The sequence below is a fragment of the Notechis scutatus genome, chromosome 1 (assembly GCF_049901735.1).
Source record: "Notechis scutatus isolate UNSWTSFEM ecotype Mainland chromosome 1, rNotScu1.2, whole genome shotgun sequence".
NCBI classification, from domain to species: Eukaryota; Metazoa; Chordata; class Lepidosauria; order Squamata; family Elapidae; genus Notechis; species Notechis scutatus.
The window spans coordinates 17,557,637-17,577,691 of NC_142009.1; the positions used below are offsets into that span (position 1 = coordinate 17,557,637).

At 38.0% G+C, this 20,055-nt stretch overlaps 1 protein-coding gene across 25 annotated transcripts in view; it reads right to left on the reverse strand.

The window, feature by feature from the left end:
• GTF2I (general transcription factor IIi) overlaps positions 1-20,055 on the reverse strand; it is a 71,009-nt gene that overhangs the window by 48,463 nt on the left and 2,491 nt on the right. For 12 of the 25 annotated variants that reach the window (XM_087942299.1, XM_087942175.1, XM_087973317.1 and 9 more), the window contains exons 1-7: positions 16,975-17,019; positions 13,780-13,822; positions 8,346-8,452; positions 6,139-6,277; positions 4,959-5,093; positions 2,402-2,585; positions 1,733-1,761 (exon numbers count right to left, since the gene is read on the reverse strand). In XM_087942299.1, the coding sequence (XP_087798425.1) occupies positions 1,733-1,761; positions 2,402-2,585; positions 4,959-5,093; positions 6,139-6,277; positions 8,346-8,452; positions 13,780-13,822; positions 16,975-17,004 (667 nt within the window). In that variant the 5' untranslated portion in view covers positions 17,005-17,019. Of the gene's footprint in view, positions 1-1,732; positions 1,762-2,401; positions 2,586-4,958; positions 5,094-6,138; positions 6,278-8,345; positions 8,453-8,982; positions 9,074-13,779; positions 13,823-16,974; positions 17,020-20,055 lie in introns of those variants that run through there. The other 13 variants (XM_087942741.1, XM_087942593.1, XM_087942493.1 and 10 more) reach the window with 3 other exon arrangements.

Genomic DNA, 20,055 nt, shown 5'->3' on the forward strand with positions numbered 1-20,055 from the left:
GCTCTTGTGTTAAGGTTGAAGCTGAAGTATTCATTGACAGGTAAGTCATTGCAATGTATGATTTTATATACTATACTTAGATCAGACTGAAGATGGCGTAATTCAAGGTTTTCTAGGTCTAGAATTTCAAGTCTGGTGGCATAAGGTATTCTACAACAAGTAGAGGAGTGGAGAACTCTTCTTGTGAAATATTTCTGGACTTTCTCAACTGTGCTATCAGATATGTAATGTGGATTACAGACTGATGAGCTGTATTCGAGTATTGGTCTAGCAAATGTTCTGTATGCTCTAGTTAGTAGTGTGATATATTACCAGAGAAAAAGCTACATAGGATTAGGTTAACAACTCTTAATGCCTTTTTGGCTATGTAGTTAACAGTGGGCTCTAGCACTTAGATCATTAGAAATGAGTAGTCCTAGGTCCTTTACAGAGGTTGGATCATCAACAAGGTCTTGACTGTTCAGCTTGTATTTTATTTTCTGATATTTTTTTTGCCAATATGTAAGACAGAGCATTTATTTGTTGAGATTTGAAGTTGCCATTTGTTTGTCCATTCTGATACATAGTCAAGATTTTTTTGAAGGGTAGCAGTATTGTCTGTGGTATTGAACAGCTTTACATCATCAGCGAAGAGAACGCAGTTGCTCTTAATGTGATCACAGAGGTCATTTATGTAGAATATGAAGAGAGTTGGTCCTAGAACACTGCCTTGGGGGACACCACTATTGACAGGTACAGAATTTGATAGGACACTCCCAATTTTGACCATTTGTTGTCTGTTTGACAGGAATGCTTCTATCCAGTTTGTCAGGAGAATTTTGTAACTCCCCCCACATTCTAATGGTGTCATGGCAATGTTGTTCAAGGCTCTATAGCAGCAGTGGCTAACCTTTTTGGCACCAAGTGCTGAAATGGGAGTGCGCGCGTACATGTGCTGGAAACCAGAAGAGCAGCTCCCCGATGCGCACGCTCAGGAGCAGCAGAAACCAGAAGCTTAGCTTCCTGGCACACATATGCGTGCCGGCCACCTGGTCTTCCAGTTTCTAACGCATATGCATGTGCAAAGACCAGCTGGCCAGCATGTGCGTGTGCTTCGGGGAGCTGCTCTTCCTGTTTCCGGCGCTCCCGCACATGTGCAACCAGTTGATTGGCACGCATGTACACGCTGGAACCCAAAAAAAGCAACGGGAAACAGCTGTTATGCCTGAAGAGATGGATCTGCCACTTCCGACACATGTGGCATAGGTTCGCCATCCCGGCTCTTTGTCTTCCAAATTATCATTACTGACAATTCTGGTAGCATATATTTTTTCAATATAAATAAACAGCTGCAAAATCTTAAGAGATGTGTTGCAACATGTAGGAGATGTACAAAAAGCACCTTTTAAAATATGTCATTTGCAGGGTCCAGAGCTACTTCAAAAGTGATATATTCTTTATTGGCCAAGGGTGATTGGACACCCAAGGAATTTGTCTCCGGTGCATATATATAAATGTATATACAGATGTATATATAGATGGCATTGGGAATAAATTCAGGCATGAGATGTCTGGGGGATGGAGTAACCAACAAAATTATTCTGGCCCACAAAAGGCTGAAAAAATTAGAACTTTCAGTATTGTACACTTTTTTTCAGGTATCAACTTATGTTAAAAAAAAAACACTACAGAAATATAATTGGTACTGTATAGAAAATGATTTTTTTAAAATTTAGATCAAATCAAGACTTACCTAAATGTTTCTTTGGCTCAAGGAAAGGCCTACATAAAGAAAGAATAAATTCTATTATTCTACAAGATCTATTTATAAATATGATAATGGCGTTAAGAGGGTTCAGATCATGTCTTCAACATTTTCTCCATATTTCCTACAACTATCTATAATGTTACAAGGTCCATTTTGGACCATAAAAGGACGTTAAAGGAATGGTGGAAATAGTATCATAAACAAACATATCTGATTCACAGCTGAATGGTATCATTTCTCACAGTTTTAGAAAGGAAATTTCCATACTATTACAAATTAATTTAAAGCTTTATAAGAGGAATCTTGGCAATTCTTACTAAAATGTTCCTCTTTTCCAATGCCAGAACAATTGATTTCTTGGAAGTTTCTAATTGCTATTGAATTATCTGAAGAGAAAAAAATATGTATCTGTCTTCTTCATATAAGTATCCAATCTGTTCCCAAACTTGGTCTTTTGATATGTTCTTCCTGGTAAGGGTTGCTCTCCAGGAATCTGCATAGGTTTACATGGAAGTCTGTTTCTACATGGGAACTGCTGTCCTGCTAGAAAGTTAAATGGTTTTAATAACCCATATTTACACTTTATTATACAAAGTGATTTAAGAATATTTTGCTGCAAGCTCAAAGTATCTCAGAAAATGAAATTGTTTGTACCTTTTGATGACAAATGAAATCCCAGATTTGTTTTCCAAAATCCACTTCAGTGTTGTGGCATCATAGCTGGAAGGATGCTTAAAAGCAAGTCCTTCTGGAAGACCATGTACTATCAAAGCAGATGGATCCCTCTGAATCTTATCATATGGCACAGGAACTACTGTTGATTTTCCTAAAGCTTTACCTAGATAGGAAAAAATCAATTTGTACCAATGAGGCAACACTTCTATTCCTAAAACAACAAAACAATGGCAAACGTGTCTTTTTCTTTGATGAGTGAACTGGTTTTGAAATAAAAATCAGCCAATAATTCTGTCACCTCTTTCTCCTCCATCTTCGCTGAGTCTTCGCACTGCCCGAACTTTAGGTCGGTACTGTGGCTCAGCACCCCAGACAGCCCCCCTTCGGGTGTTGGTAACTATTTAGAGATTCGGGTTAATGTCAGGGTTCCAGAAAAACCCAACTCCAATTAAAAACTCAAGAGACAGGCATTTTCTCGAAGTTCCTTTTATTAGAGTAGGTATACTGACACATCTGGGAAAACCCAAATCTGAGAGTCCCTGGTTTTCCCTTAGTAATTCAAAAGTCCAAAACCAACCCCTGCACCCATAGGTCCAATCATCATCCACCCCAGCTAGAGACATCCCTTCAACCACTCCTCCTTCAGGTGCAGGAATAACATGACCTTGACTGAAGAGAAGAATGCTATTATGTCTAATTACCAATACTCTACAATTCCCCCCTCCTACTTTCCCAGCCACAGGAATGTGGCAGCGCTGACATGCCTTCTCTGTGGCATCTCCCACATTATGCAACTCTCTCCTCAAAGGTGCATATAGCTTCTATGTGATTAATAGTCCATAAACATTCCAAGGCTTTGTTATTTGTGAGCTCTTACCCTTAGTTATCCTTTGTGGAATTTATCCTCCATATTTGATTCTGTGGGGTTTAGTTATAAATTTGTAATTTCGTGAATGAGGCCGACGAAGATTGTAAGTCAATCAGTCAATCCTAAAAACAGGGTTTTTTAGGAGGGAATACCAGTTGGGGACATGGTGGCTCAGTGGCTAAGACACTGAGGTAGTCGATCAGAAGGTCGACAGTTCGGCGGTTCAAATCCCTAGCACCGCGTAACAGAGTCAGCTCCCTTACTTGTCCCAGCTTCTGCCAACCTAGCAGTTCGAATGCACAGAAAAATAGGGACCACTTTGGTGGGAAGGTGATCCGTGCACCTTTGGCGTTTAGTCATGCCAGCCACATGACCACGGAGCCGTCTTCAGACAGCACTGGGTCTTCAGCTTAGAAACACCACTCCCTAGAGCCGAAAACAACTAGCACATATGTGCGGGGGAACCTTTACCTTACTAGTTTAATCTGTGTGTAGACAGATTAGCACAGTTTCTCTGCAGGAACTCAGCATATGTGCATATATTACCTACATGTATGGCTCTAACCAAGGATACTGTGTAAGGTTTTGGGGAGGAAGTTTCTGATTTTTTCTCAAATTGCATCTTTGTGTTTTTATGAGTAGGTGGGAGATTTTGAATGGAGCAGTCAAATTCAGTTTTTTTCATCACATCAAATTTGGTCTTGTTCTTTTCATAGAGTTAACCTGCTGAAATCAAGGCAGAGACCGAGATTTTTTAATCTACCGTATTATCGGCGTATAACACGCACTTTTTCCCCCTGAAAATAGGGGGCAAATGATGTATGCGTGTTATACGCCCGATATATGTTAAGAAGCCTTCGGTGAATGCTGCTGGGATCGGGGATCAAGGACACAAATGAAAGAAGGGGAGGGAGGAAGCAACGAAGCCTGTCCTTCTCTCTGGGTCAGCTCTCTCAGTCGCTCTCTCGCTCCTCCACCAGCACAGGAAGAAACTGCTTCAAAGAAGCGGGGGGGCTTTCCTGTCGCCGCAGCTTCCCTGAGCGCCCGTTTCTCCCCACCCCACCCCGTCCGCCCGCCCGCCCGCCCGCAGTGCTCCGTTCTGCCTGCCTGCCTGCCTTCGTTAATGGTTGAATCGGAACAGCTTCGGCTGAGTAAAAGAGGCGAATAGTTATTATTCTCAGCCAAGCTGCTCCCAAACAACCAGAAACTAAGGCAGGCAGGCAGAATTTTTTTAATTTTTTTCCTGAAATTTCCCTCTTAAAATGAAGATGCGTGTTATACGCCTGTGTCGTGTTATACGCCGATAAATACGGTAAGTTCTTTCCAACATTGTGCTGATTTGGAAAGAATAAAAAGCATGCTCAAGAACTAATTCATTATGATATTAGTTACAATGAGGTTAACTTTAAGTACAATGTATATTTTATTTATATAGGAATTCTGTATAGTTCTTGAAAGGAATAAAGCAGGCTATATATACCTAGTTAATTAAGTCCAATCCCATGAAACAGACACACATTCATTATTGAATTAGAATTCAAATCATGCATTCTATCTTGATGGTTTAACTGCCTTCCTCAAATCAAAATCAACTGCATTTAAATCTAGAATGAGAAACATCACAGTCCTGCTTTGAAAAACAATTTGCATTTAAAATTAAATATCTACCATAGCAAATACAGAAATAATCCTCCACAGACTTCTTGAGAGCTTCCATTTCCACAATATCCACAGTCAACCTGTTATCAAGAGATGATGATTTTGTCTTCTGCAATTCTACAGCTTTTGCCTCTTCGTTAATACCTAGGAAGAAATTATGAAATCTGGCACTGTCCATAAACTACTAATTTAAATTACGAGTCTATCCATATATTAAGACCTTTTTCACATTTCTTGTGTTCACACCATCTTGCCACAATTATAGCAATAGCATTTAGACTTATACTGCTCCATAGTGCTTTATAGTCCTCTCTAGGTGGTTTACAGAGTCTTTTATCAACCTCAGAGGGATGGAAGGCTGAGTTAATCTTGAGCTGGTCATGATCGAACTCCTGGCAGAGATTGGACTGCCATTTATCAGAAATGGTATAGGGTCTCCCGCTTGGGCGGGAGGCTGGACTAGATGACCTACAAGGTCCCTTCCAACTCTGATTTTCTGTTAGCTGTTATCAGTGGGAATGCAGAGGTAGCCTGCAATATTGCATTCTAACCACTGGCACTACCATGGCTCTATAAAAATAAATCATATAAAATAAATTTTCTTACACAACCAGCATTGTTGAATTAGATTTCTAGGAATAACAGTTGTTTGGGAAAAAGGCATTATTTGGACACACTACTTGCATTATGGGTTTGATAACGCTTTGATGAACTTCTGTAAATTATTATTACATATGTAATGTATGACTAATTTTTAATATATAATTGTCAGAAGTTTTAGGGGGTTCATTTTTTATAGAAAATATGAGATACCAATATTCTGTTTCAGAAAATCTACGAACTGGACATTTTCCCAGTGTCCTTAATAATCCATAATCTAAGCATGTCAATTATTTCCTACCATTCCTCATTGGTCCTCTCAATACTGAGCACCATAGTTTGTGATTATATTGCACTACTTTCTGTTGGGGGGGAAGTATAATGCTATCAAATGCATAGTCTGTTCTCTTCTGCTACAGAAAATGGGCACAGAAGTTGCATGAAAGTTCTCAAAATAGCCCATCTTATTTATTTACACTATTACTAGACATAAAAGGAATGTTACATGAGCAAAAATATTGATGTGCAGATTCTAATGAACGGACTTTAAGTAAGTTAAGAAGTCTGTGAACTTCTCATTCAGACTTACAGTACTTCACAAAATCCTTCTGAAAATCTTTTCTCGTATTGACGAAGGCTCTTCCTCTCTCAGTGCCCACCACAAACACATCTGTTTCATACACAGCAATGCAGGCAACCTCTGCCTTAGACTTGGCAAGTTCTTTGCACTATGGAAATAAAAGGTCGCCATTTAGAACTGTAATAGCAAGACCTAAAAGAAAATGTATTATACTCTCTTTTAATAATTTTTTTCCTGGCATTGCTGTATTTTTTAAAACCACGGCTACAGCCTGTTCTGCAAAGAGAACTTTTTCACCAAAAAACCCTTGCACAAACTGAGACCTATGCAAACAACATGAAAGTGTTCCAGCAATAAAAGAATGTGACAACTTATCTACAGTATTGCTTAGGTGCTAGATCAGATTTACACAGTATTTCTCTTTATTTACTTTTACTGGTTTCTTAATATCAACAATATAGTAAAAGATAATAGAATTGCATAATTAATATTTATTTATTTACCATATTTATATGCCCACTCATCTCACAAAAATGTGACTCTGGGCAGCATATAACAGTGAAAAATAACCCGTTTTACTGAAATAATGTTATAGGCATTAACAATGACAGTTCTTAAACTGAAATTTGAAAATGAAATTTAGCCACTTCCAATTATGACGAATTGGAAATGCAATTAGAAATCCAAGTACAATTTCTAAGGGCTTTCATATAATCAATGGTGCAAACATTTTATAAAATTTGGGATCTATTCTATCAATGGTTAGACAATAAAATATAGTAATGGAATATGTAGACTTTTAGAAAATACTAAATATATAAAGATGTATTCTTTTCTTATTATATCTACAAAATGATTCTAGGATAGATTTGGGATGATAATATGAACTGTCATAAAACAAATTAAGTAAAATATGATTATTTCGTAAAGCATGAATGAATTAAAGTATAGTCAAATGATTGATTAATAATGATATTAATGTATTTAATAATTGATTAAAAATACGAGATTATATACAATGTAATTGTAATTGAAGACTACGAAATGGAAGCACAAAACAATTTGTAAACCAACCGGCACATTGTATGTATATATATGGAAGATGGCCTGATGTTTTTATGTTTTGTTCGTTTACGTTTGTTTTAAAAACCAATAAAAAAATTTTTTTTAAATGGTGCAGACTGATAATCTACAAACCAAATGAGGAGCCTAATCACCTGCCATTATCTCTAGCAAAGACACATGAGACACAATGGGAAACATTCTGGAAGAACCAAAGTCCTTTCCAAACTTTAGACTGGCCGTGTTTGACTACCACTGGTCACATGAAGGTCCTGATAAGAACTGATTGTTCATATTCACATGCCTATATTGGAAAAACAACATGACTCAAAGTAGAGGCACTAAGTAAGCCACACAAATTTTTTATTTTCACTGCCAAATTTGAGAGATTATGAATGGGACTAGTAAAAGCATGTAAGAAGCGACTATCATTCAAGATGTCAAGGATGAGAAGGGAAACATTTTTCTTTTGTTTCTTGTAGCTGAGAATTATTTACTTTCAAACCACATCCAGCTGGAATGAAAAAAGTTCTATACAGGAAAAACCAAATACTGTTGCTTTCTATATTGAGTCAAATGAGTAACTCTATTTTTCCTTCCACAGAAAATCCTCAACTTACCACAATTGAGCCCAAAATTTCTGTTGTTAAGTGAGAAATTTCTTAAATGAATTTTGCCCCATTTTTCTTGCCCCATTTGTTAAATGAACACAATTGTTAAATTAGTAACACAGTTGTTAAGTGATTCTGGCTTTCCTATTGACTTTGCTTGTCGCGAAAGGGGATCTCATGACCCAGGGACACTGCAACTGCCATAAATATGAACCAGTTGTCAAGTATCTGAATGTAAATTACATGACCATGGGGTTGCTGCAATGATCATAATTGTGAAAAATGGTCATAAGTCACTTTTTTCAGTGCCATTATAACTTCGAACAGTCACTAAATGAATTGTTGTAAGTTGAGGACTACCTGTACTATACTCAGATGCAATGTTAGAAAACAATGGTCTATACTGTCAAATATTCCTAGTCTGGTTTGCAAATGAACTGATGATTAAAACGAAACAGACAAACATATATATACTGTAAAAGTCCTGGAGATATAAGCCATGTGGGAAAAGTCACAGTAGAGCGGATTCATATTGTATCTTACCATTGACTCAAGGGCTGACATGAGAAAGGTAACCACCATTCTGCTTTCAGATGAGTCCTCATCGTGGCTGGATGCTGCTGCTGCTATTGCTGCTTGAGCCATTTTTGCTACAGAGAAGAAAAAACTGTACTTGAGTCAAAATTTTACCTGAATAGAAGGAATTTACCCTCCTATAAGATAAAGAAAATCACACACACACAAATATGAGAACAATTAAAGCTCCCCCCTCCCCCCCATTTTATCGTCTTTTGTTGTTCTCCCATCTTCTTTTTCTATCTAAGACTATGGGTCTTTCTGAAGGAAAGCCTGGCTGAAAGCAACCATTGAACAGCCAGTGATTTTGTGGTCAAGAAAAAATCCACTAAGAAATTAGATTTGTTAGAAATTCATGTTACACTCATTCCTTATTTATCAACCAAGGTTCATTCCAAACATTAGGCCTTTAAAGCAAAATGGCAGCTAAGTGAATATCATGATAGCCTAGGCATGACCGCAACTGAGCTCACAACTTTTCTTCAGTGTTCCACGATCAATATTTTTTACACTTCATGAAACACTTTTAACATATCATACAGTCATTTCAATTCTTTCATTCTAACCATTTTTGCCATAAAAAATACACTGTAGTAATAATTACCTTTCAGTCTTTACACGTGATTATGACAATTTAAAAGTTGTATCTTTTAAACTTTGTTTTAATACTGTATGCATTATTTTTAACAAGAAGCCTAAATAAAAAACAACAAAGGTTAAATGGAAACTCAGTGTTTGAAAAGTTGGTTTATTATGTAAGTACAAAATTAGGCATAATAATTTACAATTATAGTATCAGCAAACATCAAATTATCCATAAATTATATTTTTCTTTGTTCTTGGAAAAATTAGATACACTGGTATAATGGCTGATGGCCGAGGATTGGGTCTTCTATACCTGTGGATGGGGAAAGTGATGGAAAGAAAAGTGAAGTTGAGGAACAGTAACTTTCTTAAAGAATCCATTAAGCTTGGTTGGTACTTTTTTTCTTTATATATGTCATGTTTACACTTTTGAGATTTCATACATTTCCCAATGTACCTTTCCAAAACATTGTAAACTTAGACCCATATCTTTCAAAAATCCTGGAGCACCGGGGAACTACCAGAGGACTGGAAAAGAGCTGATGTGGTTCCCATCTTCAAAAAAGGGGGGAAAAAAACAGACCCAGGAAACTATAGACCAATCAGCCTAACATCAATACCTGGGAAGATACTGGAAAAGATAATAAAAAAACAGATCTGCCAACATCTAGAAACAAATAAAGTAATAACTAGCAGTCAGCACGGGTTTGTTAAAAACAGATCATGCCAAACCAATCTTATTTCATTATTCAACACAGTGACTAAATTAGACCAGCAAAATACTGTGGACATAATATATTTAGACTCTTTGTGTATATAGGCCCACCCTGCCATTTTCTTCCAGTATAATTCAGTTTCACCCATATAGTACATCTGTCCAGGAAAATAATTCCCTATGTTATCATCAAGATTATCCAAAAAATATTTGACAGCTTCTTCATCAGTGCTTGCAGCTTTACCTCGTGTGAGAGTTGCGGTAATTAAAATCTTCACTGAAACCACATAAACCAACCATGGTTGGTGTTGAGGTATTCCCCGTTAGGAGGAGGAGTGCACTCAGGGAAACGTAGTGAGAGTGGTGTTGAATAACACACAACCAGCATACAGATACACTGAATAGTAAAATGTAGATTTTACTTCCAGTAAATGGATAAACCAAGTCCAACAAACAGTCCAAAATCATACAAGGTTAAAGCAGGTAGTATTCAATACAATCAGTCCAGGGATAATCCAAAAACGAAGTCCAGTATCATAAATAAAGTTCAGTAAACGGAGTTTGCTAACAGTTGCAAGACTCACAGCAATTTCAGCAGAACGACGATCAGACAAAAGGCAATAGGGAAATGCAAGAAGAGCAAACCAGGTTTCTGGCTCCATCTTATGGCTGTCGGAGGAACCTCAGCCAATCACAATTACAGCATTCTCTAAAGATACAACAGTATTAAATAACTATCCTGGTTTATATATTGCCAACCGAACTGTTAGGTGACTATCATTCCTAACAGCTGGCAATGAATGTTTTGGTGCACTCGCCTGCTCATTTCTGTGTGTTTTAGCCTGAAAAATAAGATGGTCAATCAGCATCCTCTTTTGTATCTGATCTTCGATCTAAAATATAATGAGTTTTTCTGTTTTGTGAATGAAGCCTTCTCATTGTTTTTATAACTTCTTTCATTCCTAGAGATTCTTTTATCATTTCTCTGATCCTTTTCTTATCTTTCAATAGTGGGGTGGTGAAATGGGCTATGCCTTCTTCTTGTGCTATAGTATTCACCTTCTTCCTGGAATCATAAGCTTTGATGATCTTCATCTTAAAATTGAAACGGATAGCTTTGTTTTGCTTCCTGCTATTTCCGTCAGTTGACCTGAGATTCTTTCTCTTTGAAGACATCTTGGTACAGAGTATAAATGTGCATAAACAAATAAATAAGCAAATCAAACACAAAGTAAGTTCGCTACTTTTAACAGGCCACCAAAACCAAGAATATAATGTTCACACTATGATTCAGCATCCTTGCTATATAGTTACATTGAAGTGTAGATTTAAAACACAAACAACCCATTCATGATTATTGCACTGTGGGCTGGGTTTTTGTTTTTTTTGAAGATTGTGATTACTGTATTGTCCTACTCCAGTAAAGACACACTCTTGACTTGGCATCAAGTCAAGTGGACTGTGTTGACGGCATCAACACTGTCCACCTTTTTCTGCAGAATGCTCGTATAGTGGATATTATTCCGTTTTTTACAAATACGTATCTAGTATTACTAAACCAATTCCCCATTCTTCCCTCTCTTTTTGTCCTCTCTTCTTTTGTTTTAGATAAGAGCCAATGTGGTATAGCAGTTAAGGTGTTAGACTAAGATTTGAGAGACCTATGCTCCATCAATCATAAAAATTCACTGGGTAACTTTGGACCAGTCACTCTCTCCGATCAGAGAACTGCTGCTCTGGGGATAAAATGAAAGGTCGTCTCCACATAAATCACCCTGAATGCTTGGAGAAAAGTTAGGGTATCATTCTAGTAAGTACAGATAGTCCTTGACTTATGTCTTAGTAGTAACTTAGTAACTGCTCAAAATTTCAACTGATGACCTGCATTCAATATTTTGACAGCCAGCCTTCAGAGTCACTATTTTGACCATCTTGCATTTATGGCCATTTGTGGCATCCCGTGGTCCCACGATCACAATTTATTACCGTATTTGCCGGCATATAAGACAACTTTTTGCCCTGAAAAACATGCCTCCAAGTGGGGGGGTCGTCTTATAAGCCGGCAAATACGGTATATCCACTGCCGGCTTTCGGATGCTTGTGGGACGCAGCGAAGGCGCCTCTGGCTTCCCGGATCCCCAGCGTCGCTTCCGCCAAGAGCCTCCCCACGTCTCTGAATCAGGTTCGAATCCCGCTCGCCTCGCTCCACCCAAGGCTGCAGCGACTGGGGGGAGCGAGAGCGTGGGTTGCTCCTGTCACCCCAGGCAGGGCCATGTGAAGGCTGCCTGCCTTCCTGCTCCTCCCATGGCCCCTGGCACTCCGCCCTGCCACTGCAGCCCCGGGGATTTCTGGAGGGCGTTTCCGGTGACCCCGCCGGGATCGTTTGGCTGACCTAGCGGACGCGTTGCAAGAGGACTCTGTTGCGGGAAAGCCCGAGGGACTCCGCCGGGAAGGGCCAGGGTTCTGGAGTAACGCCTGCCTACTCCGAGACACGCTCCTTTAGACAGTCCATCTAAGAGAGTTCAAACATCCTTCACTCCCAACACAGAATAACATACACACTGTGTAAATATTGGATGATTAGTTACCGTATTTGCCGCGTATAAGATGACTTTTTGCCCTGAAAAACATGCCTCCAAGTGGGGTCGCTTATATGCCCAGTCGGCGTACCGCAATACGGTATTTTTACTACCGTGTTTCTCAATAATAAGACCGGTCTTATTTTTGAGCCCAAAAATGGCTAGGCCACGGGGTGATAATTCTCCCCTTGCATCTTCGGGCGGGCAGGCAAGTGGGGATGTTGACCTCGGGTTGGTGGAGCACTCGTATCAGGGTCAACGCAGGCAGCACCATATCCGGTGTGCAACAAAAGTACTTCCTAATGGCAAGCCCCACCATTCCCCCATTTCGCATGTTTTAAATAGGCCTTAATTTGGGGGAGGGGCTTCATTTCATTTCATGTCTATAAAACATGCTGGGACTTCCTATTGGGGAGGCCGTATTTTTGGAGAAACAGGGTAGAAACTGGTATTTACTTCAGGTTTCCAGCAAAAACCACCCATTGTGGACAATAGATTTGTTTAATGATCATAGATTTGCATAACAAACATGGTGATTTACTTAACAGCTGGTACCAAAAAAAATCATAAAATCGTATCGATCACATGATGGTCTGTTTAATTACTGGCATGATTTATGACTGTAATTTAGGCTCGATTACTGTCATAAGTCGAGGACTACCAGTAAACAAAATTAGTATTTGCACAATACTTTGGATTCAATTCAAAATACTTCAGAACATGAAGCAGGACAATGTCACACCTGTCTGTGATTCATTAATGCACTCATGTTATTTTCCTGGAAAAAATAAGAGTTGGTTTTAACAAGCTGCAGATAGGTACTGCATTACCACCCTGTTACATTCTAAATCACTCTTCCGGATTAAATCCAAAGTGCTATATACTCTTTGTTATCATGCTCAAAGCAGTAACATTGATGGTATTATCTATTTCTTTCTATAAGATTCTAAGATTCATAATCACGAAAGATTTTAAGACTGTACCAATAAAAAGCAGATTTGCCATCTTTCATCCACAAATGCACATCAATATATATTGATATCCCCATCCATATATCATTTTGAGAAATACTCCTTATAGGCTGTTGGTCTGAGCTCCAAGCTTGGTAATTTGGTTGCAAATGTTTCATCACCATTCGAGGAGACATCATCAGTGCACTTTGAATTGTGCTTGTCTGTCTGAGCACTGGACTTTAAATACCTTTTTATGTGATGCAAATTAGCGTGGATGTTGGTTGCAACACCCACACTAATTTGCATCACCTAAAAAGGTATTTAAAGGCCAGTGCTCACACAGCTCAGCACTATTCAAAGCAAGCACAATTCAAAGCAAGCACAATTCAAAGCGGACTGACGATATCTCTTCGAATGGTGACAAAACGTTTGCAATCAAATTGTCAAGCTTGGAGCTTAGACCAACAGCTTATAAGGAGTATTAACATTCTAAGCTATTAACATTCAAATACATTTCAAACACTCCTTATTTTCAAAAGCTAATAAAAGTTCAATTTGTATGTTCATACCTATTCTCTGCATTATAAGAATTCTGCACAAATAAAATGGAACCTGAAATAACAAAAAAGAGATGTATCTGAAAAGTGGTATTTTCTATACAAGGCAAGTTTGAACAGTATTGTTCTATGACTTTTCTAGATTGTGGGGAGGGGTTAGTTCTGGGTCCCCCAAAGTGATCAATATCAATTACCAAGGGTTGATGAAACTATCCAAGGAGTTGATAATATTATTCATAGTGCTTTTTGCTTAAGGCAGCATTTATGGAATTATTTTCATATAATATAGGTAACCCTCCACTTTCAACCACAATTGGAATCAGAATTTCAGTCATTAAGAAATGTAGTCATTAAACAAATCATTACAAGACTAGACCCAATTTTACTACCATTTCTATCAGAGTTGTTAAATGAATCTGGCTTCCCCAAATGAAGGCTTCCCTTTGTCATATACCAGCTGGGAAAATCATAAATCCCCATCACATGACCACAAGATTCTGCAAGACGCTAAATCAGGCTTGTCCAACCCGCGGCCCACGGGCCGCATGCGGCCCAGGTTGCCTCGTAATGCGGCCCAACGCCCACCCCAACCTTCATGAAAGATCCAGCGAGGAGGAGGAGAGGCAGGCGCGAGGCGGGGCGAGGCGAGCAACAGAAAAGGCGGGCAGCCGCAGCCCAAAAGTCCCGCCCCACCACCTCCTGCTGTTGCCGCCGCCGCCGCTGCTGCATTTGCAGGAGAGGTAGGCGCGAGGCGGGGCGAGGCGAGCAACAGAAAAGGCGGGCAACCGCAGCCCAAAAGTCCCGCCCCGCCACCTCCTGCTGTTGCCGCCGCCGCCGCTTCTGCTGCCCCGTCGCCGCTGCTGCTTCTGCCCCGCCACCGCTGCCGGAGGAGAGGAGAGGCGTGAGGCGGGCAAGCTTTCTTCCCCCTCCCCCACAACCCGCAAAATTTGGCCGGAAAATAAAAATAAATAATTTGCAGGAGAGGTAGGCGCGAGGCGGGCGAGCTTTCTTCCCCCCTTCCCCCCACCCCAAAATTTGGCTGGAAAATTATAAAATAAAAATAAATAATTTTTAATTAATAATTAATAATAAATAATAATTTTATTTTATTAATTTAATTTAATTTAATTAATTATTTAATTTAATTATGTGCGGCCCAAACCAAATTTTCATCTTCTAATGTGGCCCAGGGAAGGTGAAAGGTTGGACACCCTGCGCTAAATGTAAGCCAGTTTCCAAGTACCCTAACTGTGCTCATATGTTTGTAGGGATGGTTGTAACTTCAAGGATGGATCATAAGTCACTTTTTCCAAAGTTGTCTTAACTTCAAACCATTTAACAAAGAGTCATTAGTCAAGGAGTAGCTGAAAATATTTGGAGTCAATAAACAATTTGAATACTGGTGAAATGAAAGTTTGGGGACCACTGGGCTAGGCAATGTAATTCTTAATGTGAAGTTTTATGAGCGCCAGACCATACAAATAGCCTAATAGTATATATTGCTGCAAAAATCAGAATCTTGTCATCCTGTTAGCCTAATACAAACGTTTGAAAACTAATTTGCCTCCCTATTTTATTGCATTTACTTCTTAATCTCATGCATTATTACTCAGATATCTTACTTAATTTAATTGTCTTTACTAACAAAACCTATGGCTAGGACTGCAGCCTCTAAATATAATGAATTTGTTTCTAAGTAAATATGCTTATGATTGCTCTTTTAATGCTAAGCATCTCTAACATTACATGAAAAATCTTTCCAATTGGGACAATTATAAATACAGTGAAATATATGCATACATAATTCTATTTCCCACTTTTGTGGTTTGATTTTAAATAATTGTACATACTGTATTTGAAGGCTTCAATATTGACAAAGGGTGTTTCAAAAACAGGCAACATGGGCATTTAGAGGAAAAAGACTTACTAAATAGTTCAGACATCATCAATACGAGGTAGAGTTTATGGTTTCAATGAGGATTACACAGCCCCATGTTCAAGTTCCTATTTGATTTAAGAATAGACAGGCTATTTGGGGGAGTGGGAATGGAGACCCAGAATGTGTGCTGCCTTGAGCTCTCAGAGGAAAAATGTGATATAAATGTAATCTAACAATACTAATTCACAATACTATGTATTAGGTCCAATAATAGCAGTCTATCCTCAATCCAAAACACTTAAGTAAACAGAAGGTAAAATCAGTCTTTCCCAAGCACTCAACTGAATAACGTAAAACATGCTCCTCTAAGAAAACTCTAAAAGAGAATTGAAGAATCTAATTAGAATCTCATGTAAGGACTTAGTAACTAATGCCCTTAGGACCTTGAAACTTCAGGCATATTTTTGCCAAGACTGGCACGAAAAGTAACATTATTAAGGCTAGAAATGTAATTTGCTCTACCACATTTGCATAGGGAGGGACCCCTATGAAGACTAATCCATTTAATCTCAATTAGCCTTTAAACATGTTTAAAGAACAATACTAAAATACATTTAAAATAAAAAGTGTTACATATTAAAGTGATTTTTTTAAAAATCAGGCAATTAAAATTTTAATGGTGCCTGAAAAATGTTAGGGTGAGTGACATATTAAAATATCTGTTAAAGTTCTTTCAGGTGACAATTTTTCACGTACCCTTTAAACATTCCTTTATTAAAATGGTGACATATTAAAATATCTGTTACAATTCTTCTGTGTGACAAATTTTCATGTACTTTTTAAACATTCCTTTATCAAAATACATGATGCAAATGCAACAAATAAAAACCCTATATAACAAAACATACGTATTTTTATTAGATGGAGATATGGGCAGCTCTCACCCTGATGGTATTCTAGAAGGCCTTAAAGATCTGTCTGTTCTACCAATGTCTCAGGGTAGGGTGGATGGAACCCCTTTGTTAGATATGTTTTTCACATGCTACATATGTTTGGATATTAGTCCGGATTGCCAACTTATTTTTATTAGTGCCTTTCTATTTATTTTGTTCTATTTGTGTTATTTTTATATTGTGATCCACCCAAAGCTGTTTTGGATTTGGCCAGCACCGTATGTTGAATTAAATGCATAACATAAATAGAACACATAGTCTTGAATACACCTTTCCAAGACTATGAAAAATGTCTTATCTTTCATCCCAAGTAAAATAGCATTCAGTTGAAAAGTATGCAACATACCTTGGTGAAAAGAAACATATTTTGCATACCTCATTCAAGAATTTTGTGTGTGCATTCATGTCTGTTTGTGTGTGCCTTTGAATCAGTCTTTGACTGCCGAAGACTGCCTGGACCAGGGGTCTCCAACCGTGGCAACTTTAAGACTTGTGGACTTCAGGTCTCCAACCTTGGCAACTTTAAGACTTGTGGACTTCAACTCCCAGAATTCCTCAGCCAGCTTTAAAGTTGCCAAGGTTGGAGACCCCTGGCCTTGACTACTCACTGCAGTTTTCTTGGCAAGATTTTTCAGAAGTAGTTTGCCTCCTTCTAAGGGCTGCACAAATGAGTCGCCCAAGTCACCCAACTAGCTTTGTGCCTAAGGCAGAACTAAAACTCACAATCTTAGCCTGATAACTTAAGCACAATACTAAATTGGCTTTCAGCCCAAGGATTTGAGGCACACCAATATTTAAATAGAGTTTGTAGCATGAATAAATTTCTCAGGTTTAAAGGAAAAAGATAAAAAGCAAGATGTCCAGAAACTAAAAAGAATCCTGAGGATAAACAGAAAACCTCAAAACTTATCTGATCTTCTAATAGCAAAATCTATGCTCCATTCCAGAAGAACAGAAAACGATTTGGAATGCCCCTTCTCTGTTTGGATTTAGAGCACTGAAGCATTTAAATAACATGTATTAAAGTATCAAGGGCTACATCAAAGTAGTACAAAAAGAAAAAAATGAGAATAAAACCCAATTAGTCAAGTGCATTCTTCAGAAGAGTTTTTTCCTTAAAAAAAGAACCTGCTCTAATTAAGACTATATGTATTCCCTAACATCACAAAAATAAGTGTTTGTTCAAAGCATACTGCTTTAATTGATGTCAGATGGGTGGGAGGGGATCATGAGAAAATTCAAAGTTTTATCTTCAACCAGATAGGGAGGGGAAAGGGAGAAAAAGAAAGAGAAGAACCACGGATCAGAACAAAAACAAATTAGTACTGCTCATCCCTTGTACTTCTGGCAAGGTAAAAGTGGAAGATCAGTTGTGTTTAAAGTAAGTCATTTCCCATTAAAAGCATTAATTTGGAGAAGCACAAAGTCAAACACCACCAGCAGTAATACTCCTTTATCTGCAGAACTGAGGTTTGGAGAAAAATGAAAGGGAAATGAGGGAAGTGTGATTAGCTCTAAATTTTCAGCATGAAAAGATCAAGATCATACACAAGCAAGAAGCAGCAACTGGACTTCTGACGAGAAATGCAAAATGGTGCCAGCAGAAAACAGAAGTTACCATGGAAGCAGGAATGAAAATTTAGACAGTAAGACATTATGTATTTAGACATAAACTGACATAGATTGTGGTGGGGTAGCAAAGGTTTCATTCAGAGGCTTTTCCTAAATAAAGCAATAAAAGGAAAAGATATACAGGTAATCCTCAACTTACAACCACAATTGAGCCCAGAAGTTATATTGCTAAGTGAGAAATTTCTTAAGTGAGTTTTGCCACATTTTACACTTTTTCTTGCCACATTTGTTAAGTGAATTACTGCAGTTCTTAAATTAGTAACACAATTTAAGTGAATCTGGTTCACCATTGACTTTGCTTGACAGGTTGCAAAAGATGATCACATGACCCTGGGACACTGCAACCGTCAGAAATGTGAATCAGTTGTCAAGTATCCAAATGTAAATCATGTGATCATGGGAGTGCTGCAATGGTCATAAGTGTGAAAAATGATCATGTCACTTTTTTCAATGGCATTGCAACTTCGAACGGTCACTAAGTGAACTATTATAAGTCAAGGACTACCTGTACCATGATTCATTAAAACATTTGAGGACTGGAGGAATGCTGGGTGGAGAGGCCCATTCTGATATTATATAATTTCTAATCAAATGCACAGCCAAGGAGGAAAAAAGTTCCAAACACCATAAAAAGGAAAGAGAAACAAATTGGGAATAGGTTAAGGGCAACACAAAGCTATTTAGAGAATTGGGAATAATCTATGTGGAAAATGAAACTTATTTCTGAATGATTATTTATAGACTGTTATGTATATAATCAAGCAATGTCTACAGAACTATGCTTGTATTTATTTACATTAGCACTTTCTGCCAATAAGCTGACAATTTTTTAAAGAATTGACTTCTAGGAACTGAATAAAAGGAGAATCATGTTATTTATCTCTTTGCATTCTATATATATAGGGGGAAAAGCTTTCCATAGTAAGAAAAACAACGTAAAGGGAAGACAGTAGAAAAAAGAGAATATGGACAACTGAGAGGGGATATAAATTATTCCTATTTAATTATTTATTTGGTTTTCTGCTTTCTGAACTACACGACCAAAGAAGCTTATAAGAGCCCAGTTATAATTCATTCATATCCAAAATTGGTAATTTTTGTTTAAATACACTAAAACTCTTACATTTAAAAACCAAGTTGAATACAAAAATTGAATGGGTCACCTCTACTTTTGAGAAAGGAAACAAGATGGGAAACAGGCTTTCATTTGGCCACTAAATAAAATAAGTGCATGAAGAAGAGACACAAATACACAGGGAAATAAATGTTGCAGATTTGTTCTTTTCCTCTTGTCTTGTGAAAAAAAAATATGTGGAAGACATTCATATTCAAATATTGTCTTTTCAGTCAGTTAAAAAAATAGTAAAGGACCACTAAACAACCATTCTGGTAAATGGTTAGCAATACCTCCCTATTTTATCTAAAATAAAAATGCTTCATTGGTCCTTTCTCAAAATAAGTCTAAGGTGGCTGAAGGCTTCTTTGGACAAGGGAAGAAGAGTTTGAAGAAAACTCATTTAAAATGTGTCCCCTTTTTCTCCTGTCTCTATGGCAAAAAGGCCAAGGTTTCAATGTTGCTGATGATAATAAAAATAGTATAATACTAAGAGAGAGCCCCTCACCCAAATTGGTCACAAAAATTCTGCTACAATAAGAAAAGTGGACAGGGAGATAAAAGGAATGAGAAAAAGCACTCTTTTCCACTTCACATCAAGATTTTTCTTCCCAAATGCTCAAGATACATCTCTTTTCCCATATAGAAAGAGTTCAGTCTAGTGGTTAAGGCATCAGGCTAGAAACCAGGAGATTGTTGAGTTCTAGTCC